Here is a 19,647-nt window from a genome sequence, read left to right as displayed (position 1 = left end):
TACTATAAAACAATTGTTCTTAACTTATCATACACCCAGAATCACTTGGGGCTTTTATAAATACGGATGTCTGTGTCTTATATGCAGAAATTTCTAATTAGTTTATCTGGGGCGTGGTCTGGACATCAGGAGTTTTAAAATCTCCCCAGGTGATTCTAATATACATCCATGATTGAGAATAGCTGCCTTTAAATATTTTATTTTTGTTTATATTTAAAGCAAATTTAAAAGCCTGTTTGTCTTGAATTTCTTACCTTTATTTTCGGTGGAAGTTTCCTAGAAGACCAAATGAGTGATAAAGAAGTTTAGTTAGATTTCCATGTTTTAGCAAATTATTAAATTCAGAGTAAAAAACCTATATAGCTTTTTAACTTTATAAAGTCATCGTGACACAAGTCAGAAATTTCATAGCCATCCTAAGAATAGTGTGAATAGACACTTTTAGTTAAGTCTATGGAAATACTATTTTTATGTTGTGGTCTTTAAATCTAGCTTCTATGTTAGACACTTTGGGAATGATTATCAAATCTTTAGTAAACTGTTTAGTTTATGGTGGAAGATTACATTTTATAAAATAATGTGAAAAGGACTTCCCCTTACTGCCTGCAAATTAATGCATCCATAGTGGTCTACATGGTTATGAGTAGCTTTAAATATACGATATTATGGTTCATTACATGAACTCTTTGAGAGCAATGTCTTTTTTAAAACTGATTTGGTTTGCATTAGAAAGAATGCTTTTCTTGTTCAGCAGCTGGGTATGAATTTAATTATTGAAAATAAATATGATCTAATGTTTCATTGAGTTTTCTGAATAACAGGATAATTTGGTCAGCATTGCTATCTAAAAGGCTGGAAGAAAGCCAGATCACACAAGAAGCAACTGCTCTGGTGATGAGGAAATTATCGGCAAATTCATGTGCCTTACTCCATTTAACATACAATTAAAAATGGGTGTAGATTTGCCTGATACTGTAAATGCTTCTGTTATCTCATGACTTGGTTACAGATAAATTTTGTCACAAGAAAAAGTCTGTTGATGTGTGTTCTATGTTTAATGTGTGGATTCATAAACAAAGCCACTGTCGCTTTGTAGAAACTTGGTTCTGACAGTGGCAGCTGGATTTGAAGGTGCAAGATCCTGGAGCATGTTGCCATGTGAACGTGTTCTTGGCACTGAATATATGTAGGCAGTGGTGAGAAACAATGTTTGAAATGTATAGAGCCAGAAACTAGTCGTGTATGAAAAAGACTTAATGAGAGGCTTTGTTGAATTTGAAAAAAAATCTATTGTGACAAAAAAAATTAATTGTGAAATTAAAAGAAACTTAGAATCTATCAGTAAAAAAACAAAACAAAACAACACCCAAATCTCCCAGCCATGCTAGAAGATTGAATTACTTTTCTATTCTCTTTACAGAAAATATGACCTAATTGTTGTCATTTGAAGAAGTGGTCAATGGGTGTGCAGGTTAAAAATGTTGAAAAACAGTATTAAAAGTGTGTCATATTTGTCAGCTTTTAAAAATGAGTAAATCGTTATTTCATCTCTCATTCTAAATACTCACTTTTGTGTTACTTTTTAAAAATTTGGAACTCCACAGATCACACAAATGTGAATCTGTCCCTATCATTTTCCTTCTTTCTTTCTTTTTTTTTTTTTTTTTAAGGATTTTAGTTATTCATGAGAGACACACACACACACACACAGAGGCAGAGGCACAGGCAGAGGGAGAAGCAGGCTCCACTCAGGGAACCGGATCTGGGACTCCAGGACCACACCCTGGGCCGAAGGCAGGTGCCAAACCGCTGAGCCACCCAGGGATCCCCTGTCCCTATCATTTGAAACAGTTACTGTAGTGTCTAGACTTCATTATCTCCTTACAGGTCACAACTTCTTGTACCATCTCATTTCTTCACTTTTTTTTTTTTTTTTTTAAGATTTTATTTATTTATTTGAGAGAGAGCAGAACAAGGGGGGAAGGGCAGAGAGAGAGGAAAAAGCAGACTCCCTGCTGAGCAGGGAGCCAGACTCAGAGCTCTGTCCCAAAGACCCTGGGATCATGACCTGATCCTAAGGCAGACGCTTAACCGACTGAACCCCCCGGGTGCCCCACTCCTGTCTTTAAACCTGTGATTCTTCTGCTGACTGGATCATATCAGGGCTAAATGTCTGGGTCTACACTACTTACAGTCTGGGTTTTTTTTTCCCTAGCACACGATCCCTACTGTATTAATGGCTATTCATGTGCTAATTTGCCACTGCAGTTGTGTATATCTTAACAGCATTGATCTGGAGAGACCAGGCCTTAAACTTCTCCTGTGGTTATTAAGTGTGGGAATTTGGGGACAATGTTAACTGCTGTGTAAACGAAAAAGCACTATGGAGGCTTTTAGCACCTCGTGAATCATAACCGTTTTTCTGTGTTCATCTCTCTTTGGAAGCTAAGTTATTGAGTTGGGATTGACTGATCCAGAATACTGAAATGAAAACATTCAGAAACCAAAGCAGGGGAGAGGAAATGAGAGAGGAGAGATGGAGGAAGGACTCAGGAAGGAAGAAGAAGGGAGAGATTTTGATTTGTAGATTTGTAGTTGGACAAATAAACATTAGCTGTGGCTAATAATGGGGATACCTGCAAACTTCCTTAGGTATAGGACATGATAATGAGACTACTGCTGATTGGGCAGCCCAGGGCTCAGCAGTTTAGCATCCACCTTCAGCCCAGGGCATGATCCTGGAGTCCCGGGGATCAAGTCCCACGTCAGGCTCCCTGCATGGAGCCTGCTTCTCCCTCTGCCTGTGTCTCTGCCTTTCTCTCTCTCTGTGTGTCTCTCATGAATAAATAAATAAAATCTTAAAAAAAAAAAAAAAAGACTACTGCTGATTCCATTCATTAGCCTATCTCAGGAGGTGATTTATTTCAATGGCATGTAAAAGGTCATTCCTAATACTTACTAGTTAAGGTAGTAAGCTGGCAGTGTGCAGGATTACCAGTTTCAAGAATGATCAATTCAGTTTAAATTGTGGCTTATAAAGGTCTGAAAACTATTGCAATAGTTCTTTGGGTAAGAAAAAGCAGAGACAAGTAAAAATCTCCCAGGTATTAAAAAAAAAAAAAAAAAGCCAGTTAATGAAATTTAATTTCTAATATTGAAGGAGGATGGAAAAGTAAATGAAAGCTATATTGATGTTTTAAAATTTAAACAGAAAAGGGTTATGTTAATTCAGAGATTTAATTGTATTATCTGGATCTAGGCAATTTTAAAATTGTAAATGATAGGGGGTTGGGAGAGTATATAATTTTTATAAACTTTATGCAAACAGAGTATAAATGGTATAAATAGTAAGTGCAGAATAAATAGTTTCCATTGTGGTAAATCACTATTTGGCAAATAGAACTTTTTTGCATATCATTTGTGTAGGGATATCAGTAAACCCTACTATTGAAAGTGTGTTAAAAATTTTCTGATATTAAGTCACATTGGTAATGAAGCAGATTGTCTGTGGAAACTACTGGGTTTTGGTGTGTGAGAGTTCAGTAGGGCAAAGTTATCATTGCAAAACTCCGGCACTCATTCACTCTCTAGCTCCAGGTTAGCTGTGTCAGTGTGTGCTGCAGGTACAAACTCCAACCTGGTTGTTGAAAAAATTCCATACTTCTACAGTTCAATGCTGAATTCTGTGTACTGTTTCTTCTTGCCCCTAATTTTCTTAGTAAGTTCTGTTTGATGTGTTGCAAAGGTCTGTTTGTGTATTAGCATCTGTTCTTTGACCCTTTTCAAAGGATCACACCTAGTTGGATAGGTGTGATGATGAGTTCTAATTTGCAAGACATCTTCAAACACTTTTCCTTCAGGGACCCACGGATATACAATGAACTCATTTATTAAGAGACTATCCATACGAAAGACTCAGTAGTACAAAATAATATGTGTATCATTGAGGTGTTTTTAGCTTTACGGGATGAAGACTGTCTCTAGTGAGCCTAGGGCAAAAAAAGAATTGACCAGAAGCAGAGAAAGGATTGAAACTATAAGGCCTTGGGAAGGTCAACAACCAGGGTGGCTCCAGGGATCTCTATGGTAAAAACTCATGGAGAGTCTGTTTAGGTCACTAGACTTGACAAATGCCTTCTGTTTTGTGTGACTCTACTCAGGTGTTCCATCCTAAGAAGGAAAGGCTGATTGAAAGCTTGGGCTCAAAGTTTCTCCTGGGCCAGTTGCAGGAAGGAATCTTAGGATGTCATAGTCTTGATCAGTTGCTCACTCTTTGTTAGTGGACCTAGCAGGACTCCATGGAATAGAAACTATTAGAAACAGTGCCCAAAACAGATATCCATTATAAGTTCTTTGGGGCGCACTACCAGAATTTGATTAAATCTCAAAAGAATCAGGTAATAGGATAAACTAACCTACTGTATTAGTTTGCTAAAGCTACCATAACAAAGTATCATAGACTGGGTGCTTAAAGAACAGGAATTTACTTTCTTCACAATTCTTGAGACTGGAAATCCAAGTAAGGCCTTTCTCCTTGGCTTATAGATGGTTGTCCTCCAGTGTCTTCACAAGGTGTTGCTTCTATATGTCTATGTCTCATCTCCTCTTTTTATAAGGACATTAGTCAGATTGGGTTAGGGACCACCCATACGACCTCCTTTTTATCTGAATTACCACTTTAGACCCTAGCTTCAAATAGAGTCATATTCTGAGGTACTGATGGTTAGAACTTCAACATATGAATTTGGGGGAATATGGTTAGGCTGTAATACCTACCTAGTAAGTTGTAGGTTAAATGACAATGTATTTAAGTGGCCAGCATAGTCTTCAATCAATGGTAGGTAAAATATTCTTGCCTAGTTTAGAACATTTGTGTTGATGCCTACGTGTCAGTTTATCATTTTTTTTAAGACTTTTTTTTTATTTTTTATTTATGATAGTCACAGAGAGAGAGAGAGAGAGGCAGAGACATAGGCAGAGAGAGAAGCAGGCTCCATGCACCGGGAGCCTGATGTGGGATTCGATCCCGGGTCTCCAGGATCGCGCCCTGGGCTAAAGGCAGGCACCAAACTGCTGCGCCACCCAGGGATCCCTCAGGTTATCATTTTGTGTGGATTATGTGTGTGCGCATATGTGTGTGTATGCTTTATATATATATGCTATATATCTAGGGGTATATATATAACATGTAGCACTTGGTGCTGATACACCCTCACTTCCTGCCTTGGCAAACTATAGCCTCTCTTTTGTTCTTAGAGGCTATAGTTTCATAATAGTTTCATAATTCATAATCCTTCATCTATCACTCGAAATAGCTATTATTCATACTCTAGTTCTAGGAAAGGCCCAGCCAGAGGTGATAGCAAATCAAGCAAACCAAGAGTAAAACAAAATAGGAATCACTTTGTGCTACATCTTTTATTACCTTCTTTCAGTGAATCTTCTTACAAATTCTCATAGTTCTTGAAGTTTTTTGGGGTGGAGGCAGGGGTATGTGGGGAGGTTGTGTTTTAGGTGGGGCCATACATTTACTTAAGACAATCCTTTGTGTATGAGATTTATTGCTTCTTAGATTTCTGACATTCAACAAGCTCTTTTTTTCTGTGTATTAAAAACTAGTAAACTGTATCTTTTAAAACACACATAATATATGAATATATGCTCGTTGTAAAAATTTAACAATTACAGAACTGTACAGAGGAAAAAGTCAACATCTCTTTTCACATTTTCCCCTACTAACTTTCTCCATCCCATTCTCCTTTTGGATGGCAGGCATGGTTAGAATTTGGTTTGCATCCTTTCTGACTTTTAAAAATATTACTCTCAGAGTCATATAAGAACATACAAAGAATTTGGGGCTATTTTAATTTTGACAGAAATAGAATTAGAGATATTGTTTTAAAGCTTTTATTTCTTCATCTAAAAAATTGCTATTTTGGTTGGATTTTTTAAAAAGATTTTTATTTATTTATTCATGAGAGATACAGAGAGTAAGAGAAGCAGAGACACAGGCAGAGGGAGAAGCTCCGTGCAGGGAGCCTGACGCGGAACTCGATCCCGGGATTCCAGAATCACGCCCTGGGCTGAAGGCAGGCGCTAAACTGCTGAGCCACCCAGGGATCCCTGGTTGGATTTTTAATACTAAATTTTTCCCAACCTCACATCTGTCGACTGCAGGATGTACAGTTGTATTTGGTGTCTGTAAGTGTTTGGTAGGTATCTCAGTGAGTATGAGAGTTAGCAAATAGGCCCCATCTCTTCTCTCTATAGTCTTCATGGACCCAGACTGTAATGAACTACAGCAGTGTGAGAGTGAAGCAGCATTTTACAAATAAGGGCACCAGATACAAAAAGACAAGGTAACTTGATCAGGTTGCAAAAATAGTGATTGGAAGAGCCACAACTAATCTCATGTTTTCTGACCTCCAAACTACTAGGCATGTTATTTTGACACATGTATTTCTAAAACAGAGTGACAAAAATCATTGTTTAAGTGGCTTAATTTGATAACACTGGTTGATACGTTGCTATTTGATAGAAAGTAGATATAGGCATCCAAGAAACACACAGTGGAATATTTCTAGATACTGCAAGTGCATTTTTAGTAAACTAATTTAAAAATCAGTAACAGAAGGCCTATGATAAAAATTTTTTCCTTTTATTTTGTAATTTCAAATTTGACAAATCTATAACACCCAAATGTATGGGCATGAGTTCGTGCTGAGAGGAAAACTTGATGAACTCAGGAGGACCATAAGGCATTCAGAAAATAAGTTAATATTCTGAAGTGCATTAATTAATAGTTTTGACTACCCTGACCAGTTAGGATCCTCAGAGACATATACCCCAATTTTGAATCCAATTAAAATGATATCCATTACCAAATTAACCCATGTACATTCAAATCTTGATATAAAATGACATAGTCTCAAGACACCAATTAATTAATCAAACATGCAAAAATATGTCAAGAAAATTATTAATCCATCTATTCTGATGTTGGATCTCAAAGGTCTTCAAACTTCTTACATATTATAAGTATTATATACTATGTCAATTCTTCACTTTATTTAAAAGATAACATTGAAAAAATATTTCACCATATGTTTGTTTTAGATGCAGTGAAAAAATTTTTCTTTTCAAAACATATGGTGATGTAATTAGGTGTCTCTGAATACAGCAAGGTTGGAAAGAGAACTGTATGAACTAGATTGAAATTATTTGCTGCTCTAGTGTCATCCCGCACCTTCCTGTCAACATCAGTATCTTCTCTGGGTTATCGTTGTTTTAATAAAGAAAAATTTTAAGCACTTGAAGATGAGGAATATTTGCTATCACCCACTATAGTTATGGCAGATAAAATTCCAGGACTGCTTCCCCTTCCCTCACTGTGTAAACCTATGTGACTCCTCTTCTCAGTTTCTCTCACTGAGGAGTTTTGGCATCAATCCAGCATCAATGACATTTGTGTTATGTTTTGCAGCTGGGAGCCTGCTCTTATCTATGGCTTAGTTACCTTTATACAACCTCATGGGATTTATCTTCTAATGGTAAGAGGCCTTATATTTCTTTTTCTTCAATAAAAAGGTTTGTTTTAAAATATTTCTTCCTTTTTTAATGTACTCAATCTCTGAAGAAGTTTGAAAATGGGTTCTATATGATATAATGATAAGGACATTGGTTGTTATGAGAAATATAAATTAAAAAATTCACATTGAAATCTGGGAAGCAAAACATCATGGTTTCATGTGGGTTTGAGTATGGTCTTGTATACTGTTTTTTCTTCATTCTTTCAACTCATTAGAACATACAAATGTTTCCCAGTATATTGAGCAGTAGGATTTGTCACATTTTAAACAAGTTCATGAGTATATATGAGTAATAAACCTTTCATTTTGGGACATCAGTGACTGATAATTCACTGATAACCACGGTCTGGTTTTTTTTTTTTTAATTTTCATTTTTTTTAAAGTGCCTGACTGGAATGAATAATATGTGTTTATCTTAGGCATATGTTGTTTTCAGCCAAATTCATTGCTAACTGATATGGTAAGTTTCACTAATTTTAAATCCTATTTTTATATCATTTATAGTAAGTATTCTTGATTTTGGTTAACAAGTAAAACTGTCAGCAAACAAATGTGGATTGTGCAGCAATATACATAGAGGATAGATACTATGGAGAGTGATGACTCATGATCATTCAATGGATTATTTGCTTTGCTACTTTGGTGATAATTCTGTTGGTGAATATTGAAGAAATGAATCATTTTCTTTGGCTTTCACTGCACAGCTCCTTTCTAATCAACTTGTTTTTGTTTTTACCTTGCATCAGGAGAACAGAATCTCCTGAGGTGAAATTCTATAATGAGCCAAATCTTCCTCCCCAGTGCAATGGTTTGCAAACTTAGTGTATATTAGAATCATCTGGAGGCTTGTTAAAATACAGATGGCTGGGACTCATCCCCGGAGTTTTTGATTCAGTAGGTCAGGAATGGGGCTGCATTGTTTGCATATTAAATGAATTTCCAGGTTATGATGTTTTGGCCTGGGAACGACATTTTGAGAACGGTCCTTTGGTCAGGCATCTCTGTATCCCAGGGGAGACTGGAAAATGTTTTACTGTTTGTTGAGCCAGGCTCCAACCAGCTCCAGGTCACCAAAATTCTTTCTATTTTGCTACAAAGCTTGGCCACTTAACTTAGGTTTCTGTCTTTTAGACCTTTGCACTGCCAACTGTGTTATGAAAGGTCTTTTTTTCTATGTGGTGTGGTTGGTTAAAAAAAAAATAGTAGTTCTCTTTCCTTTATTATGCTTGAACATAGCACCCAGGTCCTTTTCTCTCTCTCTTTTTTTTAAATAAATTTATTTTTTATTGGTGTTCAATTTGCCAACATAAAGAATAACACCCAGTGCTCATCCCATCAAGTGTCCCCCTCAGTGCCCGTCTCCCAGTCACCTCCACCCCCTGCCCACTTCCCTTTCTACCACCCCTAGTTCATTTCCCAGAGTTAGGAGTCTCTCATGTTCTGTCTCCCTTTCTGATATTTTTTTTTAAAGATTTATTTATTTATGATAGTCACACACACAGAGAGAGAGAGGCAGAGACATAGGCAGAGGGAGAAGTAGGCTCCATGCACCAGGAGCCCGATGTGGGATTCGATACCCGGTCTCCCGGATCGCACCCTGGGCCAAACCACTGCGCCACCCAGGGATCCCCCTTTCTGATATTTTTATGAGTTTTCAAGTAATCATTTTGGAAAAAAAAAGAGTTTAATGAGATAAGTGCACTAGAGTAACTTCCAAAGTTTACAAATTCTTGCAGGTATCTCTTTTTTTTTTAATAAATTTATTTTTTATTGGTGTTCAATTTACCAACATACAGAATAACACCCAGTGCTCATCCCGTCAAGTGCCCCCCTCAGTGCCCGTCACCCATTCACCCCCACCCCCCGCCCTCCTCCCCTTCCACCACCCCTAGTTTGTTTCCCCGAGTTAGGACTCTTTTTCTTCTCCCTTCCCTTATATTCCCTTTTACTGTTATTTATATTCTCTTGCAGGTATCTCTAGTCCATAGTTCCAAACTCTCTTTAAAGTGGTAGCTGGAAGCCTCAGTGGGGTTCTTTCTTGAGTTTTATTCCCAAGGATGGAGTTTGGCAAAGGTCAGATACCCTTCTGATCTAGTCATATGGTGTCTTTCTTTTATGAGACCTCATCAAGGAAAAGCAATAATACCTCTTTGATTTTTTTTTAAAGGATTTTATTCATTTATTCATGAGAGACACACACACACACACAGAGGCAGAGACACAGGCAGAGGGAGGAGCAGGCTCCATGCAGGGAGCCCGATATGGGACTCGATCCCGGGACCCCGGGGTCATGCCCTGGGCTGAAGGTGGGAGCCAAACCGCTGAGGCACCCAGGGATCCCTACCTCTTTGATTTCAGTGAAAAATGTAAATATCTATCTCTGAGGACACCTGTGTTTCTGCCTTACTTGAAAATTATTATCCATATGGTATTATGTCTCTGAAGGGTCATCAGCAATTTTGTTCTTTGAAATAATGTAATGAGTGGTAAATATAACTGTAGAGCCAGACAAATTTGAATGGAGTCTTGGTTTTGTATTTTATTAGCTATGTGACCTCGCATATATCAAGTAAACTGGTGGAGTCTTTGTTTCCTCACTAGTAAATTGGGAATGACAGTAGTTACCTCATAGAGGTATTTATTTGAGACAACAATAAGGCACTTAGTATAAAACCTAGTTTTTCAATTTGTTGGTAGTAATAATGTTATTAATAAAAATACTAGGTCCTAAAATGTTAGGACTACTAAATCACTGTTTTATAAATAGACACCTTGTAAAATTACAGAATCTCAGATTTGGATGAGATCTCAGATGAACCTACTATCATTGCTTCAGCTATTATTTATTGAGTACTTACTATTTGCTGGCCACTGTGCACTCTCTGATCTATAGCACTATTGATCCTCTGAATAAACACCTATGGGGAAGTCTACTCACAGTCGGCCCTAATCAAGTGACCAAAGTACAGATACAGAAAAATGTTATGTGATTATGGAGGCAGAAATTAGAGTGATCGGGATCCCTGGGTGGCTCAGCAGTATAGTGCCTGCCTTTGGCCCAGGGCGTGGTCCTGGAGTCCCAGGGTCGAGTCGCACATCAGGCTCCCTGGGTGGAGCCTGCCTCTCTCTCTACCTATGTCTCTGCCTCTCTCTCTCTCTGTGTCTCTCATGATTAAATAAAATCTTAAACAAAACAAAACAAAACAAAACAAATCGGAGTGATTTGGGGAAGAGGCAAGGGAGGATCCTTCCCTAGAACTTTCAGAGGGAGCATGGTCGTGCTGACACCTTAATTTCTTTTAGCCCCCAGAAATGTGAGACAATAAATTTCTGTTGTTTTAAGCCATCCAAGTTTATGGTAATTTGTCATGGAAATCCTAGGGAACTAGTACACTTGGCATTGGAGGTGCTGTGTTTGCCTTTAGATAATTCAGGAGGAAATGTTTTGCAGCTATTTTTTGTAGAAAGATTGATATGGAATAGTGGCACCCACTTTCTTCCTTGTGCTCCTGGGATCAAAGTCCACCACTCTTCTTTTCAGGGAAGGCAGAAACTGGAGCAGAGAAAAATGAGCATTAAAATCAGGCTGAAACTGGTAGCATCAAAGTTCATAAGGCATAGGAAAGGACAATGTTATGAGACTTCTCATATTTGAGGATAGGTGGCAAATCTTCAGGAGGGGATTTGAGACTGGACCAGAGTGGGATCCTAAGATGAGGCTGAGGGTTGGTGAAAAAGTATATGATTGAGAGTTAGAAAGCAAGATAATTTCCAAGTGGGGCACCTCCCAGAAAGCATTTCTTTACTCCCTTCTCTTAATGTTATAAGTATACCTGTTATTGCCAAATAGAGTATGTCTATTTAGTAAATTTTAAATGCGTTTTAGAAAATATTCTCCTCAATCAACTGGTCAAACTGTCTATGGAGTTCTATGTTAATTAATGTGAAAGGTATCCTTTCCTTAAAAACACATGACTTCCATTTGGTCAGATAAATTTCATAATAAATATAAAAAAAACACATGAAATCAACATGAAAGTCAATGTTGTCAGGTTATGTGTAGTCATTCTACGCTGTATAATCCATACAATCTGTATAACTGCATTGTGGCCTTACTTGGCACATTTAGATTGCAAGAATATACAGAAAAGAATGTGTCAATCAAAAGAGTTTGGTCAGCTTATTCCACAAACAGAAGCCCCTGGAAAAAATGTTAACATCGTTCATCCAGTCATTGTTCTGAGGAGTCAGATTTGTGGATTTGTCTGTTCCTACTGTGCAATGGTCATATCATGTTAAGTTACTGTGGCATTGTTTAGCACTTGATTCATACTATAATTTTTTTTTTTTTAAGCAATTGCATGCTCACCTGCTAATTGTAATTTGGCCTCTATGACTTGGGCTAACCAGGCTGACTGAGTAGTTGGTACCCTGTGATTGTTCCTCTCATTGAATGCCTTAAGTTTGCCCTCTGGTACTAGTGTTGTTGCTCTCTTGTTGAAGGGTGGAACCACTCTTGTCTTCTAACCTATTGGATTTTGTGGTCTGTGGTAGCGTTTACTTCTATGCTGGACGTTCGACGGGTACTGCCCTCACTCTCTTGTTTCCTATCAAAGTGGGACCCTACAGTCTTAAGTAATGTAATCATGTGCATCCCATTACCTTTATCACATTCTACTGGTTAGAAGCAAGTCACAGGTCCCATCCACAGTCGAGAGATTATGTGAAGGTGTGAATACCGAGAAACAGGGGTCACAGGGCTTTTTAAGAATCTTTGTACCGAAACTAAGTATATATCTGCTCAGGCATGGTTTGCATTTCCCAGCCTTCCCTGAAGCTAGGGATAGCTCTATGTTCTGGTCAATGGGAGGACAGCAGAAATAATGAGGGTGGAGATTCTGGAATCTTCTTTAATAAAGAAGTTTTTTGTCACCGTCTGCTCTGTCTCCCCCTTCCTGCAAATGACAATGTAAATATGGTGCTAGAGAGTGGTGTTGACTTTGCAGATGAAGATAAATAATGTTAGGAGGTTTCTGGAAGTGGTACGGCATGAAAAGACTGCATCCCTGGATAAACTTAAGCAGGGCCCCTTTACTGGCCTTGAAATGCTCACTTCTGGACTGTTAAATGAGAGTGAATAATCTTCTTTGCTTCCTTAGTTATATTTTGGAGATTCTTTGTTACAGCAATTTGGCTTATACCTACCTCGTTCATTCTATACATAGACTATCTTAATATTATGAGCCACATGGCACTCTCTGAATAATGGGAACCACTCATGGATCAACCTGAACCTGGAGGATAGGGTGTGCAGTCAAAGAGCAACATACATTGACTACAAGAGATTTCTTATACTTTTATATAAAAGAAAGACATCACCTTAAAAGAAAACCTTTGTATAAGAGAAAGACATTACTTTAAAAAATACTTGTAGAAACAAAACCTAGTTTCTAATATTGTTAATCCTTTTGGCATTGATAAGAATTAAAGTAAATAATTTCTTTAATAGTTACTGTTCTAATGATTTATTACTACATAATGAATTGTTTTAAAACTTAGTGGTCTAAAACAACAGGATTTATTTTATATTTTTTTCTTATGATTCTGGGGTTAATTGGATTTGGCTAGGTAGTTTGTACTTAGGATCAATATTCATTGATATAGTCTCTTAGTGGCTGGGGCTGGATTATTCACAGGATCACTTGCTCCCTTGTCTGTAAGCTGATACTGCCTCTTGGCTGTGACCTCAGCTGGGGCTGTTGGCTAGAACACCTTCAAGTGGTTCTCAGTGAAGTCTTCCTTCTTCCTCAGGACATGGTGACTGATTCCAAGAGGAAACATCCTAAGGGGCTCTGATACAAACTGTGTTACCTCTTATAGCTTATCTTTTGAAGTCACATCATTTTTGCCACAGCCATAGGCCTGTGCAGATTCAAGGAAGATCGGGAGGAATGATCTCTCAGGGTCACAGTGTAAGAAGAGCGTCTGGTATGGGAGGTTTTGTGGTCATGTTAGAAAGTACTATGAGTCACAGTCTACCCTTTTGCCATAACAATTTATCTCTCTCCCATATGCACAATACACTTATCCCTTCCTCTTCCATTGCGTCTCATTCCATTATGGCATTTGCTCAAAGTCCAGGATCTTGTCATCAAAATCAGGCCCATGGGCAGATAAGGCTTTTAAAATGTGGTTGTTGGGATATACCTTCTTGTATCCCATTTCCCTCAGTTTGAACTCCTATGAACTAAAGAGACCTATCTTCTTCCCACACCCCAACATACAACTGTGAGATAGTTTCTCAAGGGTAAAACAAGAGATGTAAAGCAGTCACTGATTCTTAGCATGTTTCCAAGAGCTTGGATTAGGGCTCAGTCCACTTGCCTGGTAGGTATTTGTCATGACTATTGGTCCTACCTTTTGGGCCTTTGGTTCTGCCCTCAAAGTCATCCTTTTATTTTTCCTAATAAGAAATCCTGAGTTTGTAATGGAATAGCTTTCTCAGCCTGCTTCTTGCCTGCAAAAAGTGCAGGTTCAAAGTCCTTTTTATTTAATATTTAGTGTTTGTTCTTTCTAGGCCAGCTTCGCTATGGTTCCACCAGAATAATTCTCTTAAGAACATTATTTGTTTTGTGCGTTTAAATGTATCACTTTATAATACTATTTCTTCAAGCTAAGCCCTCTCTACCTTGGGCTCAGTATGACACTGCTATGGGACGATATCCTTTAAGATTCTTAAAGGCCCAATATTTGCAGAGAAGATGTACAGAGAACACTCCCACAATTCTTGAAAAGCGTTTGGTCTGATTGGAAGGTTCTGCGAGGTATCACCTAAGATCTTTCTAAAATCTTAAGAAAGAATTTACTGTCATGTCCTTAGTTTCATTTTTGGACCCTGTTTTCCTGATAGTATAGTAGATTTGATCTCTTCCCAGAAAGTAGTTTTTATTTTAGAATCATTTGCTGTCTAGGGAGGCTGAGAATATGAAATAGTTTTATTTTGAAGCCCAGCAAATCTTGGCTCCTCTGTTAACAGTTCATTCATTAGCTTATCTCCAGTTTTTTCATTTTATCATGGGCAGTGAGACGCAGACAGGTGGCAATTTTAGTAGTCTGCTTGGAAAGCTCCATTAGCTAGATCTTGGAGTTCATTAGGTACATTTCCTATTTTCCACATGACCACAGGCAACAGTCCTGCCATACTTTGCCCCTCTACAAAATAAGGGTGCCTTTTCCTAACTGCTTCCAATGATATTTCCCGTACTTTGCCTGAGCCTTCTATGACAGCCCCCTTGAAGCCCTCTAGGCTTCCATAATGCTTTCATGGAAGCTCTTTTGGTTTCCACTAAGTCTCCTTAATGTCATCCTACTTTCTGCTCACAGCCTGGCCCTATAGGTAATGCTACATGTCCTAGGATTTTGTTATTGTCATGCCCCACTTCTGGGTATCAGAATCTCTCCTCAGTATTTACTGTTCTGAAACAGACCACTCAAAGGCATAATGGCTTAAAACAACAACAGTCCATTCATTATTACCTCTAGTGGTTCTGAGGTGGACTAGGCTCAACTAACCAGCTCTCACTAGAGATCTGTCTTTTGGTGGCAGTCAGATGGTAGCTAGAGCTGAGACCACAGCTCAGGCTGTTTTTGTGATCATGTTGGAAAATACAGTCTGACACCATAGCTTTTTTTATTTTCAGAATATAAAATTTTAAAACTTATACAGAAAACCTCACTAGTTAATTACAGCAAAAAATTACTTATAGTGTGTAAATTATAGTACTGATGGAATGTCAGGAAAACCAGACACAGAAATTATGAACCAAGAACCAGTAGAAGGTCATGTCAATGTTGCACTGGATAAAGGATGGAAGAGGAGTAGACATAGTCATTGGAGCATCAGAATCTACTTTGACTCTCACCTTGAAATATGGAGAATGTGGGAATATGGAATAGGGGAATATTTGGAGAATGTGCCTACAATGAGGAGAGTGTGGTGTGTATTAGTGACTTCATGATTTCCTCCATTTACACTTTGATTTTGCTGATCCTTTCATTGTAGTAGCCACTCAACTATCTCCTACTGTTAAAACCTATTCATCCTTCAACAGTTGCCTCAAATGCCAATATTCCATATGCTTTGCTGGGTTTGCCAATTAGAATTGATCTCTCCCTCTTCTAACTCATAGTGCACTTTCTCCGTCTCTTACGATACTTTCTGCACAATGTTTAGCATTAAAGTATGAGTTAACCTGTCTTGTCAGCCTAACAAGGCATAACTCCTTGAAAGCAATGGCTTGGCTTAGATTTCTATATATCCCCAGAATATCTCAAAGCAAAAGGTGCTCAGACATATTTGTTGAATCATTAAGGTGGGTACCAAATATGTTCTGCATGAATATTTCCTTTTCATTGTTTTAAAAACCCATAAGGTACACCTGATTGAACATCTGCCTTTGGTTCAGGGCATGATCCCGGGACCTGGGATTGAGTCCCACATCGAGCTCCCTACATGGAGCCTGCTTTTTCCTTTGCCTATGTCTCTGTATCTCTCTCTGTGTCTCTCATGAATAAATAAAATCTTAAAAAAACCCTAAAAATAATTCTCTTCTTTTAAGATATCATTAATTAAAAGCTTTCAGAAGATCAGACATATGCAAAAGTTTTATTTTACTAAGAAAATAATTTAGTTTGAGATTAATGATTGATATTACCTCAGAATATTGAATAAGAGCAGCAAAGTTCCTTCAAATAATTAGTTTCCTGATCTATATAATTTTAACCAATGACTTAAGGTGATTTTTGTTTTATTATTATGTAAATACTTTCAGTGGATTACAAATAGCTTTGCTGTTAGATCAGAAAAATGTTTTCCTTTATTTAACTATGGATGGACTTATAATTTTTAGATTGATTAAATTACTATGGTTGAGAACCTCTATTTTTACTTTTGTGCAGATATTTTAGTGTTCTGCCAAGACAGAATAGTGAACATGTGCAAAATCAGGTTTCAACCAAATAGGAGTGTGTGTACAATGAAAACTTACAAATTTGAAGAAAAATTATTTAGGAATGTGGTAGCCAGCTTTAATGATGGCCCTCAAAGATTTTTACCTTTGATATTCATGCCCTTATGTACTCCCCTTTTATATTGTGCCCGGTGTGGTAGTATGACCAATAGACTATGGTGGAAGTGCTGGCGTATGACTCTCAAGACTAGATTATGAAGGGCAGTGCCTCTTCTACCTTGTTCTCTTAGATCACCTTCTCTGGTGACAGCTGAATTTGTCATGCCATAAGGACACTTAAGGAGCTTTCTAGAGAATTCCAGATTAAAAGGAATGGTAACCTCTTGCCACAAGAGTCAGTGACAACTTGCCAATCACCAAAGCGAGCTATCTTGGAAGTGGCTCCTTCAGCCAGTCAAAACTTAAGACAAATGCAGCTCTGGCACCTAAAGTGTAACCTCACAAGAAATTCTGAGCCGTAACTGCTTAGCTAAGCCACTCTTAACTTCCTGACCCAAAGAAAGCTCAAGACAATAAACTATTATTGTTATTTTAAGTCATTAAATTTTGGGCTGTTGCCCAGCAATAGATAACTAATAAGAAGAGGTGTTTGTTAAACTTACAGTATGCAAACATAAGGCAAGTAACTGTGATGAGAATGAGGACACATAAAGATTTCTTTAATTAAATAGCCACAAAGCTTGCAGTGCAGATATTTTTTCAGTAAGAAGTATAGTTGTCAAGAACTAAGTAGAAAATGTGTCGGACATAGATTTGGCAAGGAAATTATTGTTTTTTACTGTATGATGATTTGAAGATGGGTACCATACTGTACATATGTTCAGCTGTGACAGTTAAAGTTATTTCTCCATTAGAGACTTTTGCAACAGGTTCTATCAATATACATTAAGTATATAGCCCTATCAACAAAAAACATATGTCCAATCACAGATAAAAGGATTTCAGTAAAAATATCATCTTATTATTTTCGAAAATTCAGCATCATAGCAAATGATGCATGAGTTTTGTGACATTGCTGGATGCCTCTCCATATGGGGAGCTGAGCCTGCACACACGCGGTAATGCATGCATCACCACATATTCACTAATGAAGCAAGGTAAAGAAATAGAAAAGCTTTTCATTCCCTCAACATGCAGCTGGTGTGTGATACCAGATGTAAAGTCATTGATGTTCTTGCCAAGTTCTCAGGATCAGGCCATGATTTATTTAAACTCAGGCAATCAAGAATATGTTGATTTAAAAAAATAGTCAAATTCAAGGAGAATAATTAGGAGGCAAATAGGAATATATTTTTAAAAATAAACTATTGACTGTATATTAAATATGAAATTCTTATTTATATCTTTTATTCCTTCTTTGTAGGTTCCTGTGGTTTTTCTCTGAAGAAAGAGTTAATGACTCTATTTTCTAATCCCTCAACTCCTATAGAATTACTTTATAGAGAGGCACATAAATTCACTAGAGCTGTAATGGAAAAAAAAATCTATGTTACTTTGAAATCTTTTTTGTTTAAAAGATTTTATTTATTTGAGAGTGAGCGAATGAGAGAGAGAGAGTGAGAGAGAGAGAACATGAGCGGGGTGAGAGGTAGAGAGAGGCAGAAGCAGACCCCCTGCTGAGCAGGGAGCCTCATGTGGGACTGGATTCCAGGACCCTGAGATCACGACCTGAGCAGAAGGTAGATGCCTAACTGACTGAGTCACCTAGGTGCCAAAAAAATCTATGTTACTTTGAAACAAATATTACAGATGCCTATCCAAAATGGACAGATGTCATGACTTCTTTTAATAGTGTCAAGCATTTCCTATGACACTTGATAATATATGATACTAAAATTGACCATAACAGAGACCAAGCTGCAAGGTTTCTTCCAGAGGGGTTGTTGTCACCATCTACAGTATCAGGACATGAAACATTACAAGGGTTGGAGATTTTTTTTTTCCTCTCAGAGGAAACTTTATTTGGCAATAGGAACTACGGTGAACATTCTGAGTGACTGTCACCACCATCAAGGGCAGTTGTGACCTAGAACTAATGCAAAAGGGAACTAATTTTTATCAAGCTTCTGCCATGTGCCAGGCACTGTGGTATCTTACTTGATTCTCAAAACAACTTTGTAGTTCAGTAGCAAAATTTCCCTTTTTTCTCACCATACAATCACTAGTAGACATTAAAAAAAGTTGTGGTAAAATATACATAACATAAAAGTTACCATTCTGACTGGTTTTGAAGGGTACCATTTAGTAGCATTCACTAGAGTCACATTGTTGTGCAACCATCACCACTGTCCATCTCCAGGACTCCAGCAACAAGCATTTGTAATCATGTAGCACTTCTCATACATCGAGGAGCTTTTTTGTCACATAAAGAAAATTCACCCAGAAAAAGCAACGGTAAAAATCATATTAATATATTTTATGTTTATTTAACCTTATGGCAACTTAGTAGACATTTTGGGACCCACTGGACATAAGACCCCATACTAGGCAGTTTAGAGGATGTGTATGCACTCATGAGATGAGAGGCCCATTGTCCATTGTAGATAGGAATTCTGCAGTCTGGTCTTGATTCCTTTAGGAAACTCATTCATTTAACAAGTCTGGAATATTTTCTCCATGTCAGGAGTTCTACCAAATATTTGGTATATACTGGAGTGTAGTTGCAGCCCTCTTGAAACTACATTCAAATCATTATCGGCTTTTATTGAATGTTTACTTATACAATGGTTTACTTATACCTATACTCCAAATAGGTGTAATCTTATTGGATTCTTACACTAACCCTAAAAAGTAGGTACATTTACCACTTTCATTTTATGCATGAGGACTCTTTTGTTTATTAAACAAAAGATAATTAATTAATTTAAATATTTGTTTATTCATGAGAGACACACTGAGAAGCAGAGACATAAGTAGAGGGAGAGGCAGGCTCCCTGTGAGGAGCCCAATGCAGGACTTGATCCCAGGACCCCAGGATCATGCCGTGAGTCAAAGGCAGACACTCAACCGCTGAGCCACCCAGGTGCCCC

At 37.7% G+C, this 19,647-nt stretch overlaps 1 protein-coding gene and 1 long non-coding RNA gene across 40 annotated transcripts in view; one reads left to right on the top strand and one right to left on the bottom strand.

Moving 5' to 3' along the window:
* LOC144293771 (uncharacterized) overlaps positions 1 to 19,647 on the top strand; it is a 583,355-nt gene that overhangs the window by 46,933 nt on the left and 516,775 nt on the right. For all 24 annotated transcript variants that reach the window (XR_013361068.1, XR_013361104.1, XR_013361085.1 and 21 more), the window contains one exon: positions 7,484 to 7,550. This is a non-coding gene — a long non-coding RNA (uncharacterized LOC144293771). The remainder of the gene's footprint in view (positions 1 to 7,483; positions 7,551 to 19,647) is intronic.
* Positions 9,802 to 19,647, bottom strand: part of LOC144293718 (uncharacterized) — a 110,185-nt gene continuing 100,339 nt past the window's right edge. For 3 of the 16 annotated variants that reach the window (XM_077864732.1, XM_077864727.1, XM_077864747.1), the window contains exon 5: positions 9,804 to 11,142. Coding sequence is in view for 2 of the 16 variants with exons in the window: in XM_077864747.1 (XP_077720873.1) it covers positions 11,105 to 11,142 (38 nt within the window). In the remaining 14 variants the exon portion in view is untranslated. Of the gene's footprint in view, positions 11,143 to 18,831; positions 18,971 to 19,647 lie in introns of all 16 variants that reach the window. The other 13 variants (XR_013361025.1, XR_013360972.1, XR_013360995.1 and 10 more) reach the window with 13 other exon arrangements.

Source organism: Canis aureus, chromosome 2 (assembly GCF_053574225.1).
Source record: "Canis aureus isolate CA01 chromosome 2, VMU_Caureus_v.1.0, whole genome shotgun sequence".
Taxonomy (NCBI): domain Eukaryota; kingdom Metazoa; phylum Chordata; class Mammalia; order Carnivora; family Canidae; genus Canis; species Canis aureus.
Note: the sequence above shows the minus strand (reverse complement) of the source record. Positions and strands in the feature narration are given on the sequence as shown.